At 38.9% G+C, this 27408-nt stretch overlaps 1 protein-coding gene across 2 annotated transcripts in view; it reads left to right on the top strand.

Annotated features, from left to right (window-relative positions):
* The window catches only part of LDAH (lipid droplet associated hydrolase), a 118837-nt gene that overhangs the window by 71195 nt on the left and 20234 nt on the right, over positions 1 to 27408 (top strand). For both annotated transcript variants that reach the window (XM_066995006.1, XM_066995007.1), the window contains exon 5: positions 10571 to 10811. In XM_066995006.1, the coding sequence (XP_066851107.1) occupies positions 10571 to 10811 (241 nt within the window). The remainder of the gene's footprint in view (positions 1 to 10570; positions 10812 to 27408) is intronic.

The raw sequence follows: 27408 nt of genomic DNA, 5'->3' as shown, positions 1-27408 counted from the left end.
AGGATTTCCATCAGTGATTTTATGAAGATGAATGTCACCACGGAGAGAACTCACCTGCATTTTAGCTTGGCATAATACAGTTTATAGGACAGGAAAGCATTCATACTACTGTGCAGTGTAATTTCTAGCCAACCGTGTTCAAGAAAGAGGAATTCAGACTGAAATAGGTAGAGGGAAAGCCTACAAGGATAATGAGGAACCTAAATTATGGGAGGAAAGGAATTCTCCATCAGCACTAATCTCTGTGATTTTCTTTGGCAGCATTTTCTGGTGGCTAAAAAAAAAAAAAATAAATTCCTGGGATTTTCTGAATATTTGAATTTAATGACTTCCATATCAGAAAGGGGGGCCCATGCCAGTGATAGTGCTGTGAGTCTGCCATCTTCTCATCCTGTGCTGTATCGTGGGTTTTGAAGGGTTGGGTCTTTTTCCAAAGCATCATACATTTGTCATTGGTTGTTAGCGGGTTTCTTATGGCAAGACAGCAAGGAAATGCAGAGTGGTTATGGACTGGGTTTAGTCCATCTTGTGCTGGAGTGTTTAAAACAGTTCATTTCATTAACACGATTCTTTTAATTAAAGTGAAATATTTTCACTAGTGTTCTCTACTTCATGTTTCATTCTGAATTTTTCTGAGAAGGGTTAAAAACTTTGCAAATAACATTTGTGTTGTGTTTTTTTTTTCCCCTCCTGAAAAGGTAAAGTAGATAGTCGAAAGTAAGTGCCATGTTGGTGCACTTTGTTTACCATTAATGCATTTCCCGATGTGTTTGCTCGGTGGGCTGCACAGTCTGTTGTCAGGTGAATTCAGAACATGGTGCATTTGATTTTTTTTTTTCTTTCCATCACATCTATTTATGTCACTAGTCCCACCCAAAATATTTTCTCATCCTTCACATTTATAGCCCTTAAAAATCAGTAATGTTCCACCACTCCATTCCCTCTTTGCTCCCATTTTGCCAAGTTATTCATATTCCTCTGCATAAACATAACTTCCTTTAGAAAAAAATTATCATCGAAGCTCTTCGTTGATTTTAGGCTTTATTCGTGGCTGGCTTTTGGTTGAAACATTTCTTTTTAGGATGTAGAGCACAGAATACAATCTTACTTGTCTCCCAGGGAGACAGAGCTTCCTCGGGTATTTGTGATGTGCTTCCTCACTATATGTAACATTAACTTGCTAAGCTTCTCTCTCTCTTCCTTTCCTCACTGTATCATATTGCAAACTTGCAAATCATCAGCTCTTCACAATCCCTCATGTGTCCCTTCAGCTGCATTACTTGCCAACTTTTTTCCTACTTGTTCATGCTCTGAATTATTTTTCCTGGGCATATTTAAAGATAGCAGTAGTTTTGAGTTTGTTCTATGAGCTGAGTAATTAAAATACCAAATTTAGCTTTACAAAACCTCATTATTGTACTGCTTCTTCCTATTTTTTTGCATTTGTTTGCTTTTTTTTTTCTGTACTTCTGCTCGGAAAAACTGCCTAACTATCTTGAAGCAGATAACCAGTTTGGATCTCAGAAAGCCAGTTTGGCATTCTGAGACAGTTTGACATTCATTGGAAACTGAAATCTAGCTACAAAAGAAAGGTAGTGGCAGCCATTGTGAAATTCTTCTAGTTTTTCTTCTTCTACCGCATCTGTAATTTGAAGACCGTATTTGCAAGCACTGAGCATATGCAGAGTATGTTTCTGATTTCTAAGCAGTCCAACATCAAGGTCATTTGGTGCAAATGCAGACTTTGCTTGACTAAAAAGCAATGGGAAAGCATTATACAAGTTTATCTGTATTTGACAGTGGAAGTTATGATATAGCTAATCTGCTTCAAAGTCAGGGGTAGCCTAGAACACAGAGCAGCAGTGTAGTTTCACAGTGCTGTCACAGTCATCATGCGCTGATGTTGATGGTGCTAACATGCATTTTTTGTCTTGGCATACACTTTATAGATACTGTACGTGTCATATGAAGTGACATCAGTAAATCTGCACAGCGTTTTCAGTGCTGGAAACAATACAGTGCTATGAGTGAGCCTTTTTGGAGAACACTTTCTAAGATATTGCATTACAATAGCATTTGCTTCCCCCCAGAATACTAATTGAAAAGTATGCTGTGTTGTTTCCACCATGGTTGGGGAGTTGGAATGGGATGATCTTAAAGGTCCCTTCCAATCAAACCATTCTGTGGTTCTGTGGAAGGGTCTCACCTTGTTCTGTGTCACGAAGCACCGAATTTGAAACTTTAGGTCCTCTGTATCATTAGCAGGAAGCAGAAGATTGTACTACACTGATTTCAGTTCATCTGACATTTTCTGCATATCTGTTTATGACTGTAAACTGACTTCAGTTGGGAGTCTCAGATGATTTAACTGCTAATTTAGGCACCCGAGTTAAGGGCCACTAATGAACATGGATGAAACTAAGCCAAAATTAACTCTGAAAAGGATGAAGTTTTCTTCTCGTTCATGTTCATAATATTTTATGGTGAGATTTCAGCACGTCATGAATATGTATGTAGGGAAATATATGTGGAGTTAGTGACTGGTGGTTCTTCCCATTCTGATGAATGATCTCATGATAATAGAAGGGAGGATCTCTATATAATTGCCAGGGATGACATACAGTGTGTGTAGAATCTCACTTATACAAGATCAGTTATTAAATCCCTTTGAACTGTGTGGGGTACATCTGACTAAATGAAATAGGTATGCTAAAACTAGTGTTTAAATTATTTTTCTGTGCTAATAAATAGAAGAAACCAGGGCACATCCTGTGGCATTTTGACAGTAAGTGTCAAAATGGAGCTTCTATTCAAATAGTCAAGCCTTCTTCTTTCCCCCCAGCCACAAACAATTGCTTCATACATATCTTCTATTGAGAGCAGTTCCTGGTCTGTGCTATTTTCTAACGTGTGCACAGACATCATGAGGGAAGGGGCTACCTGGCTTTGGCCAAAAGCATACCAAAGAAGGTAATAAAACAGTTTCAGTTCTGGAGCATTGGTCCCAGCCCAGTTTAGTTTACCAGTACTGAGAGCATGATATAAACTGGGAGCCACAAATGTAGGCAATGAAAAATGTTTCTACTGGTTTCAACTTTTAGAAGTTGAAGAAGTATTGAAGTTTTAGAAATATTTATAGAAGGCATACATGGGGATAAATATGCAGAATAATCATTAATCATTGCTTCTTGTATGATAAATCTTAGGTTATTTCTGTACTGATACCATAAAGAAAAATGTTTGTTGTACTTGTGTTCTTGCCATAACTCAGCTCTGTGCTTATAAGCATGCTTTACTGTGTCTTATTATGAAGTCGTACTTTTAGTGTAAGATGTGACTAATATTCATGGAACCATTGTGCTGGATGGGGATCTTTAGGTTCTGCCATATTTATTCAGCGAAGAATTGGAAGGGTGTACCTGGGCAGTATGTATACGTGGGGTGTGTTGGACTTGGCATGTGCCCAAGACAGTAACTAAATCTCATAGCTAGCAGCAGAGACGTTGTCAAGCAAAATTCACTCAAAAGTTTATTTGGTAAATGAATCTTATGGACTGCTTGCATGTGCTTATGCTTAGTCCTTAAAAGGATATTTGATGTTGATATTCTAGTGTTTTGTGTCTTAGGCACTGTTGTTTGGATTCACATGTCTGTATAAAAGCAGAAAAGAAAAAAAAAAAAAACCACCTTACTTTGCAAGTAGTGTTGTGCATCTTGAACACATTGCTCTCTGCTGTTACCCTGTTGCATTCAGACTACTGTGCTCTTACCTAGATAAAAAAAAGCAGAGTGGAGCATTGTTCGCTTTAAAGATGGCATTAAATAGTTCTGCCCAACTGAACCTCAGATACTGTGAGAGAAATTGTGCCTTAGTGTGTCTGTGCATCCTTCTCGTGCATTCAGAGCCCTGCTTCTGTTGTCGCGCTTGAAGAACTCAGTCCTCGGCCGTATCCTAGGTAAACCTGTGAAAACTCTTATTGGAAGGGGTTGTGATCAAGAGTATTGATCCGGTCTGTTCTCAGACTATGAAAGCTTGAATACCCTTTACTAAAGTAGAGTGGCAAACATTGCCATGATGCTGTTAGGGGCACTCAAAAAGTTTGCTTATCCTAGGGAGCAAGAATTCCTTGAATCCGTCAGAAAAAATGTAAGTGTATCATTGAGAGTTTTAATAGCATTCGCAAGGACTTGCTTACACTAACTGTGCTTTTGTTTGGAAAACAAATTAAACTCTGCAGGGAGCAAATTATGCTCTTCATATTCAAAGGATTTTCTTTTAAAAATTCCAAAAAAAAAATCCTTCTTTCTGTCACGTTGTCATAGGGATTATACATAACACAATGAGAGATACGCAATGGAAGGAATAGAAAAAAATAAATTAATCTGGTGCCAAAGTGAAAATTTGGGCACTAATAAATAGAAACTGTAGATAAGTTAAAATAAAATAAGAAAATTCAAGGGGGATTTGTAGTCTGTAAACTACAGAAGATGTTAATAGAAGACTTTTGAACTCAACAGCTACTAACTAATCTACAAAGACATTCATGGTAAAAAAAATGCAAACTCTTCAACTCTCCTACAAAATGTTGGGCATTCACTTTTTTTTTTTTTACCACTTCAACTGTTTTGCAGAAACAATTTGGTTACTGCGAAAAGTAAGTTTTGCTTAGAGCAGGTGTTTATGAATTGCTATAGAGTTTTTTTTTAATCTTCCTGCCTTAACAGTATAAATTTGTATGTGGAGTCATCTGACTTTGAATTTCAGTTTATTCATCCTTAAAAAAAGTATGGTAAGACGTCTCTGGGGGACTTAGTTCTTATAAAGCACTTTGAAATTTCCAGGGATAGTATTGTCTATCAGCTGTGTTTGAGATATTTGTTGTGTTGCATAGTTAATATCCCCAAACATTCATTTGGGATTACAGGACATCTAGAAGGTAAAATAGAAGAAAGTGAACATAATATGGGATTGCTTCACACCAGGAGTGAAATAGGTTTTTTGTAACTTCTTTACATTCTTTCGTTCTTTTTCTGTCATGAAATCATTTGGTTTTTTGTATATCAAGCTGAGACAGACAGTGTGCTCATGCAAGAAACAAAATGGCATCTCGAAATGAGCAGCTGAAGAAGAAACTCTTAAAGATTTTAAAATATAATTTCTTTTTGACAGTGTGTGCAAAGGAAAAACTGAATAGAGGAGTGTGTTTAGAAAAGGGACTGAGCAAAGCAAGATGGCAAGCCTAGAAAGTCCTGTTTTGTGCGAGGAAAGTGTAAGCAAATGCCGGCTGTTTTGTCCTGCGCGTTTTCTTGGAAATCTTCTCAGCACAGCTGTATTAATAAAGCAGGGTACGCTTCCCTGACCCGAGTTGTTTTGCCTACAGGTTTCTGCATACTGAGTAAAAGAAATTGTGATTAATGTGGCACTCCGTGTCAAGGGTAGACTGTAGATTACCATTAAGTGCATCATTATGTTAGCTTTGAAAAATTTACTAGGTTTCACCTGACAGATAATAGCTTTTCTTTTGCCAACACAACAGAGGAATAATAAACTAATACATGGGATGAACCAGATATATCAAAAGAAGTGTTACTTTTGACAGAGAAACGTTTTTTACTTTTCCTTGTTTTTCTGAAGGATTTTAAAGTAAAACTTCCTCGCTTACTTTCTTCCCAGCCCTGTGATACAAAATCAAGCCTCCTTTCCACATCCTGGTGCTATCGATACGGGTCAGGGGTGTGTGGCTGCAGAGCCATACTTGGATGCTTCGGTACTTACCATGGGTCAGCGCGATGGCTCGCTTATAAAAAATAATAGATTGCTTCCTGCTTCTGCCAGCTGATTTCATCTCTGGAGTTACTGTGGGCTGTGAGTTGCGTAACGGGCGTGGAATCCAAACCTTGAGTTCTTTTTGTTGGTGGTTATTGCATTAACCGTTCCTACACCCCCAGTGAGGAAAGAACAGATTATTCAGCAGGAGCAAATACTTTCCAAAACCTTCCCCGCTCAAAAGTCAGAACAAGCCTCCAGTGACCATCGATTGTGCCACTAAAGCACAGTGAACCAGCAGGTTAGTTTTGAAGAAGTTTTGGTTTCTGACAGTGTCGGAGAAATATTTTCTTCAGTGGGTCAGAGTTTTGTTATTTTACAGCTTTCGCAGAGAAATCTGAACATGATCAAGAGGTGTCGTGGGCAGGGACAACCTGTCCATTGGGAGCCAAGATGTGTGATCAACAAAGCCTGTCTGCAATTAATGGATTCATCTGCTTGGGATCTCTTCTGAACAAAAAACCCACAAAATCTTTAAAATGGCTCCTGTTCCTTTTTGTCATTCCTATCAGGCTTCTCACTTCCTGCCTGCTCTTCTGTCTCATTTTTTTTCTCTTAGTAATATGGCATTATATATTAAGATCAAGCTACAAGGTGGCACAGCTCTCTCCTGGCTCATTTTAAATGCCCACATAATCTCAGGTGCCTGAGTTTGTAGCCAGCATTTCTTATGCATAATCAAAGCTGCCTGATTTCAGAGGCATTGAGCTCCGCTCATTGACTTCACAGGAGTTAACAGGTCTGAAAATCATGTCACTCTTTTAAATGCTGATTGTAAGTGGCATCTATTTGTTTGTGAGGTGTTATATCCTCAATACTGTCATTTACCAATCCCTAAAACAAGTAGCATTACCCACTCAAACTTGAAATCATAGCTGCCAAATGTATTTCAACTCTTTCAGTTGAAGGCATTAATGAAAAATATTAGTCTGTTTTTTTGGCTGGATCTGATCTTCATACTTTCAGTGTCTTTATATAGAAACTGTTTAAACATTTTACAAAAATCCTTTGTTTGTGTGGTCAAGACTAATAAATTGTGCAGTGATAAACAGCAATTTTTTGTAAATTTCATTGTTTAATGTTTTGTTCTCTGTTCTCATTTTAATCAAAACAAAAGATTTCCAACTGTTTTTGCAAATCCCAAAACATTGAAATATCCATTATGCACTAAAAACTTGAGTAGACTCAGTTGTTGCTGTATAGCCTGCTCTGGGCAGAGTCCTGGGCTTGTGGATGTCCTGACTTGAGTTTCAGCTCTGGTTTCCTTAGGAAAAAGCGGGCTCTGAGTGTCATAGCAGTTGTCTGAATGTGGATGTCTTGTCCCATGCTTCACATGCTCACATCTAGAAAGTGAATGACTCTACAAATAGGATTTTTTTTCTGATCTGAGTGCAAATGCTGGATGTTAGAATTCAGACTAGTGCCCGAGCTCCCTTCAGAGTTAGTTACTTGGATATCCTCCTTCTGTGATAGCTCTTAGCTTTTATACCACCACCTTGTTTTAAATAGATTAAAATCTTGATAGAAAGCCCAGAAGTACAGGAATGTGCATGAGTTCTTTACATAGGTAGTTTGGAGGAAACCTGTGTTTTGTTCTTCAATATTTGCATGAAGCAGTGATGACATGGAGCAAATCATACTCATTTAGAGATCCTGCTTAACCAAAGCTCCTTGGTCAACATCATTCTTTCGAGGACTCACTTTTCCTTTGAAATAAGTACTTTCTCTTCTCTCTGTCATGTAAAACTTGCTGTGCAGACCATACGTACCTGAAAATTGATAGCTCTAGACACCAAAGTATATGAACAGTGACAAAAAGGAATATAATAGTGGATAATGTTCCTTTTTTTTGTTGTTAACAAGATCTAAACCACAAAAATTTGTGAGATGCTGCATCGTATTACCATCCCTTGAACCACTGAGGTCTTGAGGTCTGTGTAATGTAAAGAGTTAGAAGTAGATAATGGAAATAGAAGAAGCTGACTGCTGACAAGACAAAAGAGAAACCATGCCTTATGCGTTGAACTTTAACTGTGAATGTAGGCATTATCCTGGGGGCTGAAGTCTTGCACTTCAGTAGCATGTCAAGTAAGTAACTGGTAAGCAAGTTAAAAAACATTTTACAAATATTGTTTATTGTCAAAACAATCAGCAGTGACAATTTCAGTATAATGTAGGAATATATGCACTGTTTTTAGCAGGCTGACCAAAGCACAGAAAGGGTAAGTGATACGACCTACAGTTCTCAGCAAATCATCATGGGCATGGGGCATGTTTGCCTGTAGGTTCACTGGTTGACTTGTAGAAGTCCCCACATCCATTCAAGTCTCTGTGAGTAGTGCCTCTGATTAGCCAGCTCTCTGCCTTCCCAAGTGCTTAACCAATAAATATCCCTAGACTTTGAATCAGGGATAATTTGAACCAGGAGATTTGGATTTCTCGCCCTAGTTATCTGTAACACTTCTTGTATTTTGATTTATTGCCATCATAAGAAATTTCTATCATTATGTGTGAGAAGGATTTCCATAAACAAAGGGGTTGTTTGCCTTTGCACATTACTTAATGATACACAGCATGGCATTTGTAGCTGTGAATACCCGATGCTTTGTAACAGATAATGCCCTCCATCTACAGAATGACTAGTTATATAATAATTCTGGAAGTTGTAACATGAATATAATTGTGTGCCATCTATGTGATTTCAGCTGGTGTAAATTGCAACTAGATGAGATCCTGGCATTTGACAAGACAAAAATGGTTTTAACTGATGTTGAGTGTTAGAATCTTTTTTTTTTCCTTCATTTTACCTGTATAATTGTAATTCACTTATTTCATATGGCTTTTACAAACATCTGTGTCATTATAATAAAATACGTTAAGTCTGTTGTATCCGCAGTGGTATTGCAAAGAAATTGAACTACATCTTTAAGCAATTCAGCAGGCAAATGCACATTTCAAAATCCTGGCTCAGGAATCTAGCAGTAAACTAAGAAATAGCTGATAAGTGTTTGAAAAATATAAATTTTGAATTTCTTTGTTATTGTCTGCCAAAGATTAAAGAAAGAAATTAAATAAAATTACCCTCCGTATTACCACCATCTTTTAAATTTGTATGCCATTAAAAATGCAGGAATGCGAGAGCTTTGCAACAGCTTTCTTGGTTTGTCTTTCTTTTGCCTCCAAGGTTTAGCAACTTCCCCCAGTGGTTAGTACAGCACTCCAAGCAACTAATCCTGTATCTATAAACTGTAATGTCAAAGGATTAATGTGTGCCTGGGAACGCAGGTCAAATCTGCTTTAGATCACAAGAGTTTGAGTTCAGCTCCTAGCTGAAATATCACGAAACTACCATATAATTTAGTACAAGTCTTGCATTCCTATACTTCAGCTGCTGGTTGCCTTTAATAAAAAGAGGCCCAGGACTGATTTCCCCGAGAATGTATTTTTCTTTGTCTAAAACCAAAGTAGTATCAGCTGGAAAGTAGAAGGATTTCTTAAAATAGTTCTGTATTCGATATAAATAACACTTTCAAAGTCTGCTTTTAAAGTACTGTAGAAAGTGCAGCACGGCAAGTTACTGCTATTTCCTGAATTACTCCTGTTTGCTGTGTTACAATGCCCAGATTTTGTGAGCATCCCATCACGGCATGCCCTGCCTTCTGCCGGGAGAGCTGCTGAGAGCATGGCGCTGCACACAGGTGCAATGGCATGCAGGAACTGACTCTGCTTTGGGAGTAAAGAGAAATATTTGAACATATTTTTTAAAATACTCATTTAATTTGTGTAATATGTGGAAAGATATATGCAGTAACCAGACATGTATAACTGCATCTTTTTCTGTTTATGCTGAGTCTCCAACAAAGCACAGCGATTTATACCTAAATGCATACTGCAAATGTAATATCCAGAATCTCTCATGTTTTGCCTTCTTGATACTTCTGCTATGTTCAGCAGTTGTGTGTCTTCGAGGCATTTTCCTATATGAATTCTTCTCATATGTTTATACTTCCAGGGAAAAGTGGCAGGTATTCTTTGAGAATATTTGTTTGATATTAACATGGAAATATACCAGGGAGTAGGAGTATCAATTTGCTTTTTCTTAGTGCGGGTAGGTTTTTTAATTAATTTCATTCTGTTTTAAGGCTGCAGTGTATTCTGTTATCATAAAATGAAATAATGCATTAGTTTTAAAATACAACTATTTCATTTTGGCGTGCAGAAAGCAGTCGTGTGTACCGCTGTATGCACCTTAGTGAGGAGGCTGTGTGCTTCCTCTCATGCCCGGACCAGGCATACCTGTGTGGAACCGCTAATCAGAAAACCTGTGTGCTGTCAGACTGTAAAGATACCGTCTTGGCAGTGGAAATTTTTAAATGCGTTTCTTTGTTTTGCTCGGAGGAAACAGTTAAAAGAGCCAGGTGCTTCGCTGCCATATCGGTCTGCTCCTGTGTGCTGCCCTCTTGTGGGGCCAGCTCCTGCTGGGCCGGCCTGCTGGGCTCTCCTGCCCAGCACCTTATTTCCCAGTTAACACATCCCATTCCGACCGATAGAACCCAGCACGTCATAACCAGCTTCTTGTTTGCCTCATTTTAAGAAAACAATAATCACCTGGGCATGCCACAAAGCCTGCCCGTGTGTCCGCACCTGGCAGACCGGAGCGGGCCTCACTTGCCGCTTTGCCTCCTAGGCCAGGCCGTGGTGCTGCGGGGCGCTGCTGACGATGGTTTTCTCTTGGCCCGGCAGGTTCTGCGCTCCGTGCTGCTGTTTCCCACCATAGAGCGCATGGCTCAGTCCCCGCAAGGCAAGCTGATGACACCCCTGCTGTGCAAGCTGCGCTACGTCCTGTACATGCCCGTCTACCTGCTCTCCTTCTTGCCGGAGGGCGTCAAAGCTTCCCTGGTGCGCTTTGCTCTGCGAGGGATGAAAACCTGTGATGAGTCCTCTATAACAACCTCAGTAAATCTCTTCAGCGTGGATTGCGTTGGTGAGCGCATTTTTTTTTTTTTTTATTGCACCAACTTTTGCATTGAGTTGTGTAAATGTTGATGTACTCTTGTACACAAATGCTTCATACTAAAGCTTGAATTAATTTTTAAGGACAGGTCTAATCTTCTCTCCAATTAAGACCACAAGAACAAGAAAATCTCAAACAATTCAATAAAAAAAGTCTTAAGGGGAAATTAACAAATAAAATACTTTCCAAAAGAATATATATTTGTTAAGAAAACTCTAACCTGTATTAATAACAGTATCTCGTGTGATTAAACCACTGCTTTACAATCTAAATTTATGTTATTTATCCCTTCTTACCTTTTGCCTTTCCTTCATATTGGGTAGTGAAAATAATAATCAGTTTCACAAAGGGTTCTTCACATCTGTTTTTTTAAGCTATGATTTAACTCTCGATTTTGTAATGTGAATTGGAATATTGGTAAATTTAGGAAAGGGTCTTCAGCCTACAAAACCACAGAGAAGTTACTTTGTGCAAAGAGGAATGTCAGTGCTTTTTGGGGCAAAGACAGAAGATTAACGTTCTCGCAGTGATATGGCACACTGTATGCGTATTTTACACATTCTAGCAACGGGAACAGCTTTAAGAAAGGGAATAATTTCAGATAAATTATGTTAAGTTTAGAATGAAAACCAGAACATGGATTGTGCTATACTCCAGGTATTTTAGTAAGTTAGCAGTTGAAAACAATTTGGACTAGAATTGACATGCTAACACAGTAATAATAGCAAGAAGGAAGTTTAGATTGCATTAATAGTAGTAAAAACACATTCCTAGATTTCCAGTTGTGTTCTGTCTTCTATCAGTTAATTTTACCTCCTAATCGTCCAAACAGATGTGCCAGAGTGATTCTGTGCTTGCAGCGAGTCCCTTTAACCTCAGCCCATATCTGTGAATGTGTTCCTCTGTACCAGCCTCTCTTGTAGGACTGTGCAGAGACTGAAAGCAGGATGGGCAGCGAGGGTTTTTACTGTCAAACCCCAGACAGTGTTGTTTATGTTGCACAAATGTGCCACAATAATAGTTGCTCCATTGTAGTACCCCGTACCTGACAAAACCAGGCTCCTGGTTGATAGTGGAAACTTCTGATAGGAGTCATATGGTCTGCTGATTGGGTTCCTGTTAATTTATGGTAATTTTATGATGCCCGAGGAGAAAACTTCCGTGCAGTCATATGTATGTTAGGAGTTCAGGCTTCTTCCTCTGCTAATTTATTCTCAGAGAAAGGTATGTGAAGGTCTGTGGGGTCATGTCTCTACAAGCCAGGAATCCTTCTCTGGTCCACACAGATAAACTTCTACCTCTCAAAACAGGTAGCTACATCGAGAGTTGTACTGGAAATGGTCCTTGGCCTGTGTTAACCTCCAAAAAAAGCGTGGCCAGACATTGTTTGTGAATGCTGTTTGGCCAAGACCACAGCAGTGCCAGGAATAATTTAAAAGAGTGGATTTTGAGTGCTGCTGTTGGAGCCTGACTTGTCAAGCTGCTCAGTTCCCTAGTGCATCTGTCCTGGGGTGTCTGCCGGCTGTAATTTTCTGGTTGCACCCATGTCTGATCTGTGTCCAAGCTGCAAGGAAAATAGCAGCAAGAAGTCAGGCTAAAGGGGCTTGTACTCATAGGATGTGATCTCTGTCTATGATCAATTTCTTGACTGAATTCATTATACCAGAATGAAAGTCTTTGTGAGCCAATGTCTTGTAAAACTTGCACAAATAGGCGTTATTGATGCAACTCATTCCTTTGGGCTTGTGATATCATCTTTCTTAGCAGAATTCCCCTTCAGTTCCATCTTTGGAAACTGATGATATTTTACAGCCCAGTGACTCAGGACCACATGCATGGATTAATAATTGTAGGGCTTTCCGGATATTGTCTGTTAGCCTTCTCTTGTATTCTTTGTGGACAATAGAAAATGTAACCCTTCAGCAAGAATTGCTAAGCTTAGCATGACAACTGAGACTGTCCTACGGAACTGCTCATCTGCAAGTGAGTGAAGTCCCTGAATTTGTGGTAAATATTTTTCTGATCGACTCTTTGTCCCTTAATAAACTGTTAGATATGGTTGAGAAATGTTGAGCAAATGAAGTTGTTTCTCCTCTCCAGGAAGGTTGCATGTCAACTCATTAAAAATACACATATTGCCTTTGGCATGTACATCTGTTGCATTACTGTAATTGTAATAAAAGCTGTGATTAAGAGCAGAAAAGATGGTAAAAGTTTCCTTAAAACTAATACGTCCGTTAAAACAAATCAACCTGCCAGGGATTTGTTACCACATCCAAAGCTTAGTCACAACAATGTTTTCTCTCCTCTGAAAGGAAATGAGATTTGAAAACTTAATTATAGCGGAACTGTAAGACTTAGTGCTGCTCCCATTGAAATCAAGAGTGAAAAGCTCCCTTCAGTGGCAACCAGATCAGGGCCCCTAGTTGAAGGACTCAGTCGCAGGGGTTAGGGTGTTGTGAAGGAAGAATTATATTACCTGTCTATCCAACTGTTTCAAATTAAGTTTGCTCCTGCTTCTTATCCAAAGTCATCTTTCCATTGTCCCAACCTTGCAATTGATGGCGTGGAGAAGCCCCAGTCAAACAGCAGAAGTTGTGATGACATTGTCCAGAAAGGTAACATGGTATAAAGTCTTATCCTGAAGGGGAAATAGGAGGAGGAGAGACAGCAGGGACTGTAAAGAAAATTGATTGTAGGGAAGGATAGGAAGACATAGCTTAAAAATAAAAATGAACTTGCGAGAATTAAGCAAAGGGGTCTGAAAGCAGCTTGCCTACCTGGATTTTAAACTTCTGGCAAGGATATTTTGAGGCAGAAAAAGTATTACAGCTAACAAACTGGCATTGAGATACTTGTATTCATGAATGTATGGGATGAATAGACAGAAAAATTGGACATGAGTGACCATGAGTTATCTGAAAAGTCATGCTGTTTATTCAGGCTGGCAAAACAAGGATACCCCTATCTAGGATGGCGATGGTTATTCTACAAATCTTGTGTAACTCTTCAGTACTGGAACACTTTGGCACTCCAGGCTGTTGAAATTTGTAAACATTTCTTTGGTGACAGATGCCAGTAGCAGACTCACAGTGACAGTAAACCATTCTATCTACATAGGACAGGATTTATTGTCCACCAGTTTGACTGGCAAACTTCCTCCATTTGTTTCTGCAGAATTTCCACAAAAGCACAGACATTACATAATAGGTAAACACTGCAAGGCTTTTTCGGGAGGCAGGCTCCCAGGTCAAAGGTTAACGTCTGGATGACAGGGAAGATACAGATAAGCACAATAGCAAGAAAAACCTCCAGCTGGCCCAAAGGGGGTCGTCCTTTGTGATCTTGAACCTGTGACTTCCCTTGAGGAATCTCCCTGTTTGTTTAACCTATTCACAGAGCAGGGGACTACAGAAATCTGGGGGTGAGGGAGGGAGGAGAAGGACTCCTTTGTGGAATTCGGACAGGTTGGGAAGGAGGGAACTCAGAAACCTGAAATGAGGATTTCAGAAGTGTTTAGACTGTCACACAAATGAAAGCTGGAGACAGTAGATTTTCATTTTATTTTATGAGTCTTCTTACAAGAGATGTTGTAAGAGGACAAGGAATGGAGATTAAACATCAGAATTTAGATTCAAACCGTAACATATTCCAAGTGTGCAGACATTCAGATTTCATGTGTAGTGTTTATATTTCATCCACGTCACAGAGAAAAAAGTGCTAAGGCAGTGTTAGGCAATCTACTCTGATGCCTGAGTTAGGAAACTGTATATAGTCCACAGTCCAGAGAAGGATGGTTTGTTAGATTCCCAGGTATGGAAAGCTACACCTCCTCTCTCTGTTGGCTGTACAGGTTGGCAAAATTACGTGCCTGGAATGCCTTAGAGGAGCAAGTTTTCTCATAGGATAAAATCTTCAGAACTGGCAAAAAGAGCATCTGTGAAATGAATTTGTATCAAAAGCCAGTGCAATGTAGGCTTCTAGTTGCTGCAGACCACTATGGAAATGGAATATAAGCTTTACATTAACTAAGTTGTTATAAAATTTCACCTCCAGGGAACCAACTGGCAAATTTCATTCTACGTTTGAATTATTCCCACCTTGGGAGTTCTCATGGCCTGAGATCTGCTTCTATTCTAATTCTCTCTTCTCTCTTCTACATGCCCACATGTAAACATCATGCTGTGAGTTGGCATCTAAAGCGGGTCAGGTGAATCGCACCCTACAGATGACTTCTCTTTACAGACTGCAAAGGGACCCTATCTCTGCTAGGTACCTAAACTTAGAGGAGATAAATCCCTCTCTGCATCTACTGGCTTTTCATTTTGCTGCTGACATCAAAAATCAATGGGATCTGAATTGTACCCTCGCTGCTGGAAGGAAAGGCAGATATCCCATGCTTTGACTGTGTTAAAATTTACAGCTGCTGGTTTCTAGCAATAGCCTTGTCGTTTGCTTCCTACCTTATTTGAAAACTCATTTCACATCTTCAGCTCCACTTCCTGACAAGTAAAACAGGAAATTTTTGGAGAATTCTATTGTGAGGCTGAACTGCTGTAGAAAAACCCATCTCACTAAAATACTCAGGTAAGGACACTGTGTGGTGTTATTTTCATGACACACATGAACTGCTCCAAATATGCAGCTGATATTTTTTGGAGCAAAAAATGGCTGTTTAAAGTATTAGATAAGTATTTAATAAATGAATTCACATGAAATGATGAAATCAGAGCACTTTGCCCACCCAGCTTTTAATCAGTACTTTAGAAATCTATATAATAGCTTATTTTTATAGCCGAAGTTTTATAGCTACAATGTAATTTACTTTTCTTTCTTTGTTTTGCAAAAAATGATGTTCTTTTCTCACACTGAAATGAAAATTTAACTCCTAAAAACAGTGGAAGATAGGATGAGCACCTCTAATCTGTCATGGAAGGCAATGCTCTTTTGATTGGAGTTGTATGGAACTGAGCTCTCTATTCAGGCATGTAAGGCCAAGGGGGCATTGCACATTATATTCTGCTTTTTCATCTTGATTTAGGGATCTGTGTTTTTTTAATTACCAACAGTTTGTCCAATATTAGTCAAATTTATCTGATTAGTTTACATTAGTCTATCTAGGTCGTCTCATTTCAAACACATTTTAAGAAGAACCTGATATTCAAGACAAGCAGTGAGCATCAGTGAGCATTGCTCAAGACAAGCCACAAGCTACTGCCCAGCATCCCATGGCTGATCACCGGCAGAACTGTACATAGATGTACATCCCAAGGCATTAGTTTAACCTTGTAAATAGATAGATATGTTAGTCGTGAGCAACTTGCACAAACCACATCAGCTAGACAGGCTGATGTGCATGCAGTGCATTTTAAAGTAGAGTTAGAAACTGAAACCACAGAGGATTTGAGGTACCACCTCGAAAACTCACACCTGTGTTTTTCATAGCAGGCATGAGAGTAAAACCTTTCCCTCCGGCTGCCACTGGACAACTGTGCAGATGAGTAAATTTTCAAGTTGATTTTTTCAGGACACAATTTAAAGCCCTGGTATTAAGAAGTGATTTCTTTTTTTCTCCTGATGTATGTAAGTTTTAAATAACTTCTGGCTCTAATGAAGAAATCATTCCAAAGGTATTTTTTTCTATTTTTATAACTAAATATGTATAGTATTTCAGAGATGATGATAGCTAGACAAAATTTCAGGGCAGAAATTACCAGCATGATGAGTAAATCATAACTACATGAACTAAATAAACTTATATCTGGGCCTAAGAGTGTAGCATATCACAGGTAGGCAACAAAGATGAAGCTCAGCAGGTACCCTCTCATCTTTCTATATGCATTCTTTGATACTCAATGGTGCATAAAGGGGTCAAAACGATAGAGCAGACAACCTTCCTCCTTCTCACTAGTTTCTAAGTGGTATCCACATCATTTCCTGAAATCAGGTAACTCTACAGCGGTCCCTTACAAGATGCTTTTTGCCTGTATTTGAATTTGCTTCTGCCCAGGGTCAGAAGGCTGCTGTAGGCAGCCCACCAGTCCAACCCAACGTGCTAAATCTTCTGATCCTGCGGAGTTTCTCTGCAGGCTCCTGTGTGCTGTCACAGCTGAGCCCTATCCACTTCTGACATTTTAAGTGATGATCGTAATATGTATTTCTGCAAAGTGTTTAAGAGAGTGTTTCCTTACCTGTGGAAACACAGTAATATTTTATCACCTGCTTTGCAGGAAAAGGGGCCAAAGAATAACAGCCTTTAATATTTTCATGTTTCCTCTGCTACTGTTTATTTTCCTGTGCGATGCCTGACTAAAATGTTTGTTTAATGTTGTCGGACAACTCACCTTACCAAGGCAGCACTTAAGCTGACGGAAAAAGCTCACATCTGCTTTATTCTTTCTGCGAGTGAACTAAAGTTTTCCTTATTTAAAAGTAGGATGCTCATATTAAATTACTGGTGGAAGGCAATGACTTTTATGTATTTATAGTCCTATTTATTTTTTAAAGTCAATCTGCTTCATAATTTACCCCACTTCCAAAAGAAAGAAAGACATTTAACAAGGACTTTTATTACTTGTGAAAGCTTTTACTTTCCTGTGAAAACCTTGTGAAAATAATAGTAATAATGTGGAAATTTCTCATTGGTTTTATTTCTTTTAATTATTCCTCTTTTCCTTCTTGGGGGAAAAACCCAACGTAAAAGACTCCCATCATAAATATTACTCATAAGGCGTGAATGTTTGGATAGCGGAGCTGCTGATCATTTCCATGAAATGTGAGGCACTGTTGGGATTTGCTTTGGGAAAGGGATATTGTTTATTCACCCCTGGTGGGGTTTCATCCCTAGGGATATGATTTACTCCCACAGACTTGCAACGAGTCTAACAATACACTGCAAACGGCATGAAAAAGGAAAGGGTAACATCAACAAAGCCGAAAGGATGTTGAAAATCACTATATGCCAGTTAAATGCTACCAGCTACAGTTGCTTTCTGCTAGCCACTGTCAGATACAGTCACCTGTATGTTGGTACTTTATTTCCCCCGGTCCCACTACAAAACCCCCTGGATTCAGGGGAAAGATCCCCTTCCACAGTAGACTCATGCCTTTTGTCTAAGAGGTGTCTGTCTAAATTTTTCAAGGAATACAGCTCCTGGATCTGTCATAACTTGTGTTTGCTGCTTGGGAGTTTACCTTGATTCATATAAGTCCTTTCTGAAGTTAACGTATATATTCTGCGATCTCTCCCCGTAGTCCCAACAGAGCACTGAAGCACATGCTAAAGCCATACCTACGGGTAGACTGCGGACATTCGTGTCTTGGAGTAGGCTTTCTGGAGCTTAACGTTTACAAAGCTGCTGAGTAATGCAATACCTGTCATTCCATGCAACTAAAGGCAGCACCAGTCTGTGTAATTCCTGCAGTCCGATAATGCGGTATTTCGGTCTGTTTTGCCAATACTGCTTGTCAGGAAAATGTCAACCAGTGTTCGTTGTCCGCCCATCCTAACTCTTTAACGTGATTATAGTGTCAAGGTTAAAACTCGATAGAGACTTCATGGGTCTGTGCAGGAAATGCTGGTTATCTGGAGAAATCCCAGTGGTGCAAGAGATTACTTACTGGTTAGAGCAATAGCTGACTGTATTTACAATGAGTTGTAAAACAAGTGGTTTTATATTTAACGAAGGGTGATGCAAAGTTCACCTTTTGTACCAATGAAATCCAGTGCACCCGAGGGGGACTTCACGCCGTTCAGAGGACAGCGTGGTGCGGTTGTTGAACCCCATCAGGCTTCCTCAAGGAAGGGGCAGCATCAGGTACGAATCCAGTAAAACACTTAAACTGACCTCCATAAAGCTGCTCACGTGCTCAAACACTTGTCTAGGAGAGCATATTAACTCCCGGTAGAGCCCAGGCAGGAAGCACAGCATGGAGATGCTAACTTGCTGCATACGCTGCCCATCCGGGGGGACTGAGGACCACCTTCACCAGACCCTTCTGTGCCCCTCTTAGGCAAGAAGAGAACAGATAACTTTTCATAACCAAAAATCTGGACTATAGCAGAAATCTCATCATCACGGCCAACTGCCAGGGTTTGTGAGAGCTCAAACTGGAGATTCCTCCAGCTAAGGGGTAGTTCTGTCATTTGAAGATAATGGGAGTTGCTCCCAAGCAATCTTGAGCAGGATTTAGTCCATAGACACTTCAGTTTCCATCACACACCTCACTTCTTCTGCACATGCTTCATCACACAAAGTAAAGGAGTGTTTTTCGCACTCCTTAACAAAGCATCTATTGTTTGTAAAACACTTGCATATAATTGTTGAATAACTTTTCATTTTTGCCTTCAACCCCTGCTATGCTTTCTCAAGCACAGCTGACTGATTTTCATGTGTAGTTCTGATCTTCCTGCAACGTTAATACCAAGCAGATTAAAGAAGTCCGTCATAACAAATGCAGCTATTTCTGCCTAATTGTGTTGATCGTGATTATATATTAATTGGTATGATTTCATTCCAAATTCAATTGTAAACTGAACCAGAACCCAAAGTCAATGTTTACATCTTGTAAGCCGCTAAACATCAACATTTTATCTAATGTGTGTGTGCATGTGTGGAAGCACATGTTCCTGCTTTAGTCATCCTTGATACTAAGCAGTTCCTTCTGTTTGATGTTTTAAACAATGTTATACGATATTTCCAAGATTGCTGTTGGCAATAATTACCAGCAGAAAATATGTTTTCCCCATAGGAAATTACACTGCTGTTTGGTATTATTAGTTCGTACCACTGTGTTCTGAGTCTTTCTGAGGAATGACAGAGATTGCTTCCTTAAGAGCAAAGGATAAACTGGAAAGGAAACTAGTGTTACACTCCTCCGAAGACCCTTGCAATAAGATAGGCAACTTACCAGGAAAAAAACTCTGACCAGATAGTACTACTTTCCCTGAGGATAACGTGTTTTCAAAAGCTCAATCTACTTTTTGCAGGGCATTTCAGTGTAGCATGAGACTCCAACCCAGAACTGATTAATCATTTTGCAATTTAAGCACTTTCACTGTGGAGTTGAGAGGACTTTTGAAAGAGTCGTATATTACATGTCAAGATGCAGATGAGCTCTGTTGCACTATGAAAATAGTAGTTTTTGGCAAGCATCTTCCCATTTAAATTAAATCATTTTCTTTTCTTCTATCCTCTGTCCTCCCCGTGAACGACAAGCAAATCTCTGCATCCAAATTTGCAACTCCATGTAGTACAGCCGTGGATTTAGAAATAGACTGTAAAACCTGTAGGACAGAAATGATATTTTTCCTAATAGTTTGAATAGCCTCTGACACACTGAAAGCCAAACCCCAGACTGTGACCTTTAGCACTCCCACCTAATTCGTGCACCTAATTCATAGTTAGAAAAATGATCTGATCAGGCAGTCAGTTTTCAGTTAGGACTTTGCTACATTTAACAGCAAATTGTCAATTAACTTGTATATTGTCCAGTTTATCTTTAAAGAGACCAGGAGTGGGAATTAAAACTTGCCAATGTTTTACATATTTTGAAACATTATTCAAGCATTTCATAATACCAGATTATTGTGAAATTATCCGGCTGCCAGGCAAATCTACTAAGGGAGGCCTCAGTGAAGCATTCTACGAGAGGGAGACCAAGAATTTGTGGAGGTACTTCGGCAGTCCCTTGTGTGACATGAGAAAGAATCTTTTCAGGTTTTTCTATGTTCAGCGCTGCCAGTACCTGACAAAATGTGTCCCCAGTCTTTACTGCAGTCCTTAGCCAACACAAATAATAATTTAAAGTAATAGCAATAAGCAATTAAATGGCAAATGGTGAAACAGCAAATGCATTCTGTGAAAAATAAACGACAGTAAATGATAGTTTTCCAAGGCAGAGCATCAGAAATGTCCTGGGAAACTGCAGTCAGTGTGGGAAAGAAGGATGTATGGAAGCAAACTACAGATAGTGAAAAACTGTTACAACTAATGACAGTGGAATGAGGTTGCTTGGTTTCGACAGGCATTAAGACATGATAATTAAAACCACTGTGCTTCTTCAAAAGAATATTTGTATGCATGGGTGTACAGGGGCTGGATCACTGTCAGTCAGATCAATATCGTAGGCGCTTTGGTTTCCGCAAGCATGAAGAAATGATTAACAAGGAAACATTTAGTAAAGAAGGCTTGAGGAAGAGCTTATGGGGAAAGATAAATATATATAGATGTAAAATATATATATTGTATATATATAATTATGAGCAGAAGTGCCCTCTTGAAGGATATGAAATTAAGAGAGTAAAAGAAAGTTGTAAGAGATCAAAGTACTACTGCAAAGAAGATAGCAGCTGAGCAAGGTAATGTGCAGGTGGTGTAAATTCCAAAATATGCAAAATGAAATAGTGTCGCAAGCCTTTGTAAATCAGTTAATTGGTCTAACAGACATCGGTGGGATGACTGGCAGAACTAGAATATCAATACAAAGGGATATAACTTGCTTAGGAAAGAAGGGATGGAGAAAGGAGGAAGACAGACTGAGTTGTTCTGACATCCAAATGCTAAGGACAGGGAGACCTCTTGAATATTTTGTCTAACAAACCAGGGCAGACAGATTCATGAGACTCTTTCTGACAAACTTCCGAGCCATCTGAAGTTCACATGCTTGATATCTGTACAGGAAGGAATACGGCAACAGACACTGTCAAGCTAGCTCTCATAAGGTGTTTTTTCTTTTTTCTTTCTTTTTTTTTAATATATAAAAAGTGGTGAAAGCAACTGGCAGAGAATATGTAACAGCTGGATACAGAGAATTTGAAGGTGAAAAGCAGATCGGCTGAATGTATTGAGGGTAACATTTCTGCTAGGACAGAAATACATATCTACAGCAGAAAGCTGAGATTCCTCTCAACTAATCCCCTTAAAATCCTGTCATTGTCAGTGGAGAGATACAGGTAATGTTCATGTGATATGTCTAGGTGACTACTTGAGGGTGAGATAAATTGTCTTCTTTACAGTGTGAAGGGAGATAAATTAAGCCTTCAAAATCCACATTTATTTACATGAATCCCATGACAGATACTGAAAAATGACGACCTTCAAGGAAAAAGTAAATAAATTAGAATTGTTTAGACTAAACAAGAAACAAAGAACATGGTAAGTTTTCAAGTAAAGAATAATAATTTAATGTCCATGGTAGATAACATAATGTGTAACAGTAGATTCAGATTAGACTTTAGTTAATGATAAGAAAGGAATTCTTGACTGGATTTCGTGGCAAGATAATGAAACTTCCATCCTCTGTGCTTTCTAAGAACAGGATGAGCAAATATCTGCTGAAAATTATACAATATCCTTGATATTCCCTTAGACCATTGGAGAAAATTTCCAGCCCCTATGATTTCATTCACTTTAAAGATGCAAGAGCATCATCCAGAATTTCAGAACTTCAATGAGAGACAACATGGTAAGAACCAAGCAAAGCTGGTGAACTACAGATGCAACACAGAATGTTTGAGAAAACTAAAATGTAGGCAAAAAATGTCAAGTAATAGTTGAAAACAGATCTGAGAGTTCAGAAAGTGAATACAGATTCATTCTGAATTGCGGATTGAATGTAAGGTACAGAAATGTTATGCCAGGAGCTGCCAAAGGTGCTTATGGTTACTGCTAGCAATGAGCTAAATGAGTGCAGTACTCTTAGTAGCATTGGAGTATAGTCATCCATGCTATTTAATGAATTTTCTGGTGTGGTTTTGGCCTGCTCCAACTAGGATTCTCGTAGTATTCAAGCCTTAGGGCCAGAGAAGAAAGAGTTCCTGATTCCATCTTGTATAATGGTGCAGATACAGCCCAGAATTATACCTCCAAAAGCCGTAGAAGTTTGATTGTTGGAAAGCAGTTGTGAGAAAACAGACTGCAAAATTGACTGAAAATTGCCGAAGCAGAAGCTGAGAAATTGGTAAGACAAAGGAGAAGACGGAGTATTTAATGTGTTGAGGGCTAAGATAGAGTAGGAAAGGCATTTTACAAAGGTATTGAACAGTAAAAAGAGGAAAGGCTATCAACAGCAAGCCAGTGTGGAAACATGTTTTTATGGAGTGCAAAGAACAGTACAGCAGAAAAGAATCAAGGGAATCCAGAAATAGGAGGCAGGTGAGGGAGGTCAGGAGGAATGGTGTAAACTTGCCATGCTGCAGGGTCTCAGAATACCAGACTGAAGTACTGAGAACAGCCACAGTGATGAGGATCAGTGAACTCTGTGGATTGCATTGGGCTGGGATTGTTTCTGCTATGGAGAAAGAGGAAGATACAGATACAGAAGGACAATGAGTGAAAGCGTCCAGAAATATCCAGCTGATCAACCTGAATATTCAGTGGTAAAGAGGCATCTGGCAGGCCGGTGGGGCATGCTGTTCCAGCAAAGCTGCGAGGTCTCCTGAATTCTTACATAGAAATGAATTCTATGAATTCTTCTTCTGAATTCTTACATAGGCTAAAGAAAATTTCTTAATTTCGTGGTGAAAGTAAGAAGACACCTTAGTGTACGGTAGCCTGAGTAAGACAGCGTAGGAGGTCCTTCTCCACTCTATTTGTGTGCTTAGGGGGTTGGCTGGACAAAAAATATTAAAGGGCAACCTGTTTGCATTTGTGAAGACTGATGAAGGTAAGGCTGTAGTCTACTTTTCTTCTGAATTTGTCTACTCTGGAAAATCACATAGCATGTTCTTCCAAAGTTAATGCTGTTGAAATTGCACTGTCTAGACCTTGAAGTAAAAATTTGGCTCTGTGTTTCTCCTTGTACCCATTCCAGAGCATAGCTCCTACTAAGTTACAAAATAGAGCAATATTTTGATGTGTGGGACTTAATAAATTTACACCTACAGCCATAATCTTGTTGATAGAGTCAACATAATCTAAAGCCAACAGCAGTAGGGAAATGAAGTGAGTTTGGGTAACCGTTTGTAGTCTAATGTTTACTTTATTCTGGTGAACAAGCTATTAAAGAATGTGTTTGCATCCATTACAGTGTTTGGATTGGGGCTATCTTCATAATCACTCATTTTTGCTGAAAGGGAACTATTCTGATTATTTCCATAAATGCTTAGACAATGAAGTTGAAAGGGTTTGGTTGGGTTGTTGTTTTTTTTTTTGTGGTGGTGGTAGTGGTAGGTTTTGTTTGTTTGTTTGTTTTTGTTGGTTTTTTTTTGTACTATCCCTGTTGTTTCATTAGTATGGCATCACTTTCTGTCTATTCTTTCTGTCACTGTAAATTCATCTCTTTAGCTCAGCAAGGAATACAATATTGTTTTTTATGTAATTAAGATACTGCCAGCAGCTCAAAAGCACACAGTCATGCCACCACAACAGACTTGATTTTTAAATAGTTAGGGGCATGTATAGCTCTGAAAGTTTTTCAGAGTTAAGTCCGAAATACTGAACCCGAAATTTTATGGATATGTACAACCATGTGTAAGTCATCTTTTTAAGGTTTCTTTTGACACAGACAACTGTGTCTGTATCGAAACATAGTTGTCTTTATAGAGTATCTTGAATTTCCACAGATAGCATATTATGACCCCTTTGTTTCCAGTGTGATTTTAAAATTAATCTAGCCTAATCTAATCTTCTTCTTGCAAATAAGGAAGCAAATGATCTTTGGATATTCAGCAAACAAGCAAGAAGTTTAAAGACTTGAGGAAAAAACACATAGTTCAGTGCAAGTACAGGAAATCTCTGTCTTGCTTCAAGATTCAAGTACAAAAAGAAAGTTTATCTGTCCCAGGTTAGAATCATGTTTCTTCCCTGAAATTAGCACAGCTTTTCAGGTTCCAGCAAAAATCTGTTGATATCCAAATAGTCAACTAACAATGTATGGGTTCAGGATTTAGTTCTAAAATCTTTAGAAAGTAATAATAATGCTGCTAGACATGTGTTTCTTCAAAATCAGGGAATCTTTTATTTCGTATTTTATTTGTTTGACTGCATTGTGGATATATCAGTCTGCTTGAGCTCAATAGATACAGGTATTCATCTAACAACTGGCTAATTGAATTGGTGGTTAAATAACCCTAAGCACTGAAAAGCTTGATTGATTTCAGTCATTATTGTTTGTGAAAACTAATAATTTAGTTGAAGGATATTAAGTCCTTGCTGTGACACTTTGGGTTAAAGAGCTACCAATGATATAAAACACTCTTTTCTTTTCTGGATCCTTGATCCGAGCCCAATCAGGGTTCCTCTATCACAAAACCACCACAAATAAATCAAACGCATTTTGGCACAGTTTGTCGTCTCTGCTTAGCAAATTTATGAGACTAAACTGACACTGATCCTTAATCACCTTTAATCCATGGAGAGGGAATGATCCTACTAGGGCAGGAGAAAGGTCATTGGCAGGATCATGGGGAGAAAGTAAGTTGGCAGTTAATTTCATAAACCTGACCTGGGAGTAAATGAAAGGCTTCCATTTTCAGGTTAGTCTATGAAGCAGTGTATATAAAAGGTCTGCATATAAAGAAGTTAGGATATTTTAAGAAGGTTTTTATGTGTTAAATGCATGGTAAACATGGTGTTTGTCTGGTAAAACTTTGATTTCACTTTTAGGCTGTCAGGCCTTTTTGTTCATGATAGTTATATAATTAACAATATAATTTTTCATTATTAAATGTAAATTACTTGGTTATGAATTACAGGACGTAGCAGCAGCTTAAAATCAAACTAACTGTATAAGAAAGGACTGGGGGTTCTACGACTGTCTCCAGGCACATAGGCCAGTTTCTGTAGGTTTGCAACCACTTTTTTTTTTTTGACAAGTACTTTTACTTTCCTAGTTGCTATGTGAAAAACCCACATGAATGAATATTTACAGAGGCCCAGACCCTGCAAAGACTGGTGTAATGTGCTCCACTTTCCGTGCTTTGGATTGTCCCAGTGAGCCAGGCCTTGCCATAATGTATCAGTCCTGGATAAGTACAGGTTTAAAGGAATGGGATTAGACTAAGAAAATTCAGAAAAAAAATGCTAAAATTGGCCTTAGACTGTGAAACTGGATAAACAAATGGAATAAGTGAAAATACTCTGGCAGGAGAAACTAAAGAACTTCTATAGCTTCATCTTTCAGAAGTGCTAGTCTGATTCAAGACCAAGTCTTTAGGAGCTCATTTCCTAAATAAAGAACTTAGAGGTGCAGGGCTTTTGCCATGCATGCAGAGGGTGAGAAAAGAGTGAACTTTGCTCCTTTCTTCCAAAGTCTCTTTAGGAGAGGAGTGCAGGTCTTGTATCCTCAGTGGATGGAGATTGTCATATCTCTCCTGACCTTTCATCCCACATTCAGTCTTACCTTTCACATGTAATGATTTTTCAGAATACTAATTTCAACGTTCTCTTTACTAAACCCCGGATAATTTCTCTCTTCATCAAGTAGTGAGATATAGTGGTGAATGCCAAACACAAAATCTGCATTTCCCACGTTTTCAGCATGGAAACCAAGGTGACAACTCCAGTACAACTTCCACGTGGTCCATTATGGAAATGTCCCATGCTAGCATTTTGAGCCAGGGTCCTACAGGCTCCTGGATGTGCTGTATTTTGTGAAGTCACTAATTCTGCAAATTTCAGTGAGACTCCTCCATCATTCAGGATGTTCAGCGTGTGGGCTTGGGGTTGCTGTTGTGGTTGCATTTTATGTTGTACTTGAAATCATGACAAAACCAACGAACATTTTTCTGGGTTGTAGGACTTTTGATAATGATTCTGAGAGTCATAAGAGATTTTCAGTAAAGACAAGCATTAGCACTTGCTGGAAGTTTTTCCAGAGCCTGTAACACCAGGTTACAAGCATTGACAAGATGATCTCATAAGGAGACTTTCCTCTGCATAGCCTGAGGAAGGATTTCAGAAGCCATTCATTTTGCGTGTCTCAGCTTCTGATTGTGCCTAGTTCACAGATGGATTTTCAGAGCTGCTAAAATGCTCAAACAGTCCCTGGGAGCCCTTTAAGATGGCTTTATAATTATGCACGAAAAGTGAGAGAATTCTTCTGAGTTACTTCCTTTGAAAAAGCAGCTAAGTATTCATGAAATGTCAGAGTTGCCTTTTTTTTTTTTTTTTTTTTTTGTAATAGGAAAGAGCTAAATATTCAAAAAATGCCAAGGTTAGCAAAGTATAGTGTTAGGAAATAGCAGAGAGATTTCTCCCTGAACTTGTGACTTAGCTTTTGAGAAAAATAGCTTTTCTGAAGTAGCCCAGTTTGACATTCCACAGCAGCAAGAGAGAAGAAAGTTACTGTTCCTGCTCTGGAATGGTATCTCTTTCAATATGGTTTTAGTCATTAAGCATTTGTCAATGTAATGTGGATTAAAGGGAAGCAATAAACTTGGGATATCTTGACTTTAATAAGGATTTTTACACTGTCTCCTGTTGTATCCTTGTAACAACATTCAGGAATTATGACATACCTGAAACAACTACTAGACAGCTGTGTGGAAAAGAGGATTCAGGAGGATTTTTGAAACTGGAAAGATGTAGCTAGAAAAGTTTTGTAACTGTCTTACCTTCATTCCTTT

This window comes from Anser cygnoides, chromosome 3, assembly GCF_040182565.1.
Source record: "Anser cygnoides isolate HZ-2024a breed goose chromosome 3, Taihu_goose_T2T_genome, whole genome shotgun sequence".
NCBI lineage: Eukaryota > Metazoa > Chordata > Aves > Anseriformes > Anatidae > Anser > Anser cygnoides.
This window is presented reverse-complemented; position numbering and strand designations above follow the sequence as displayed.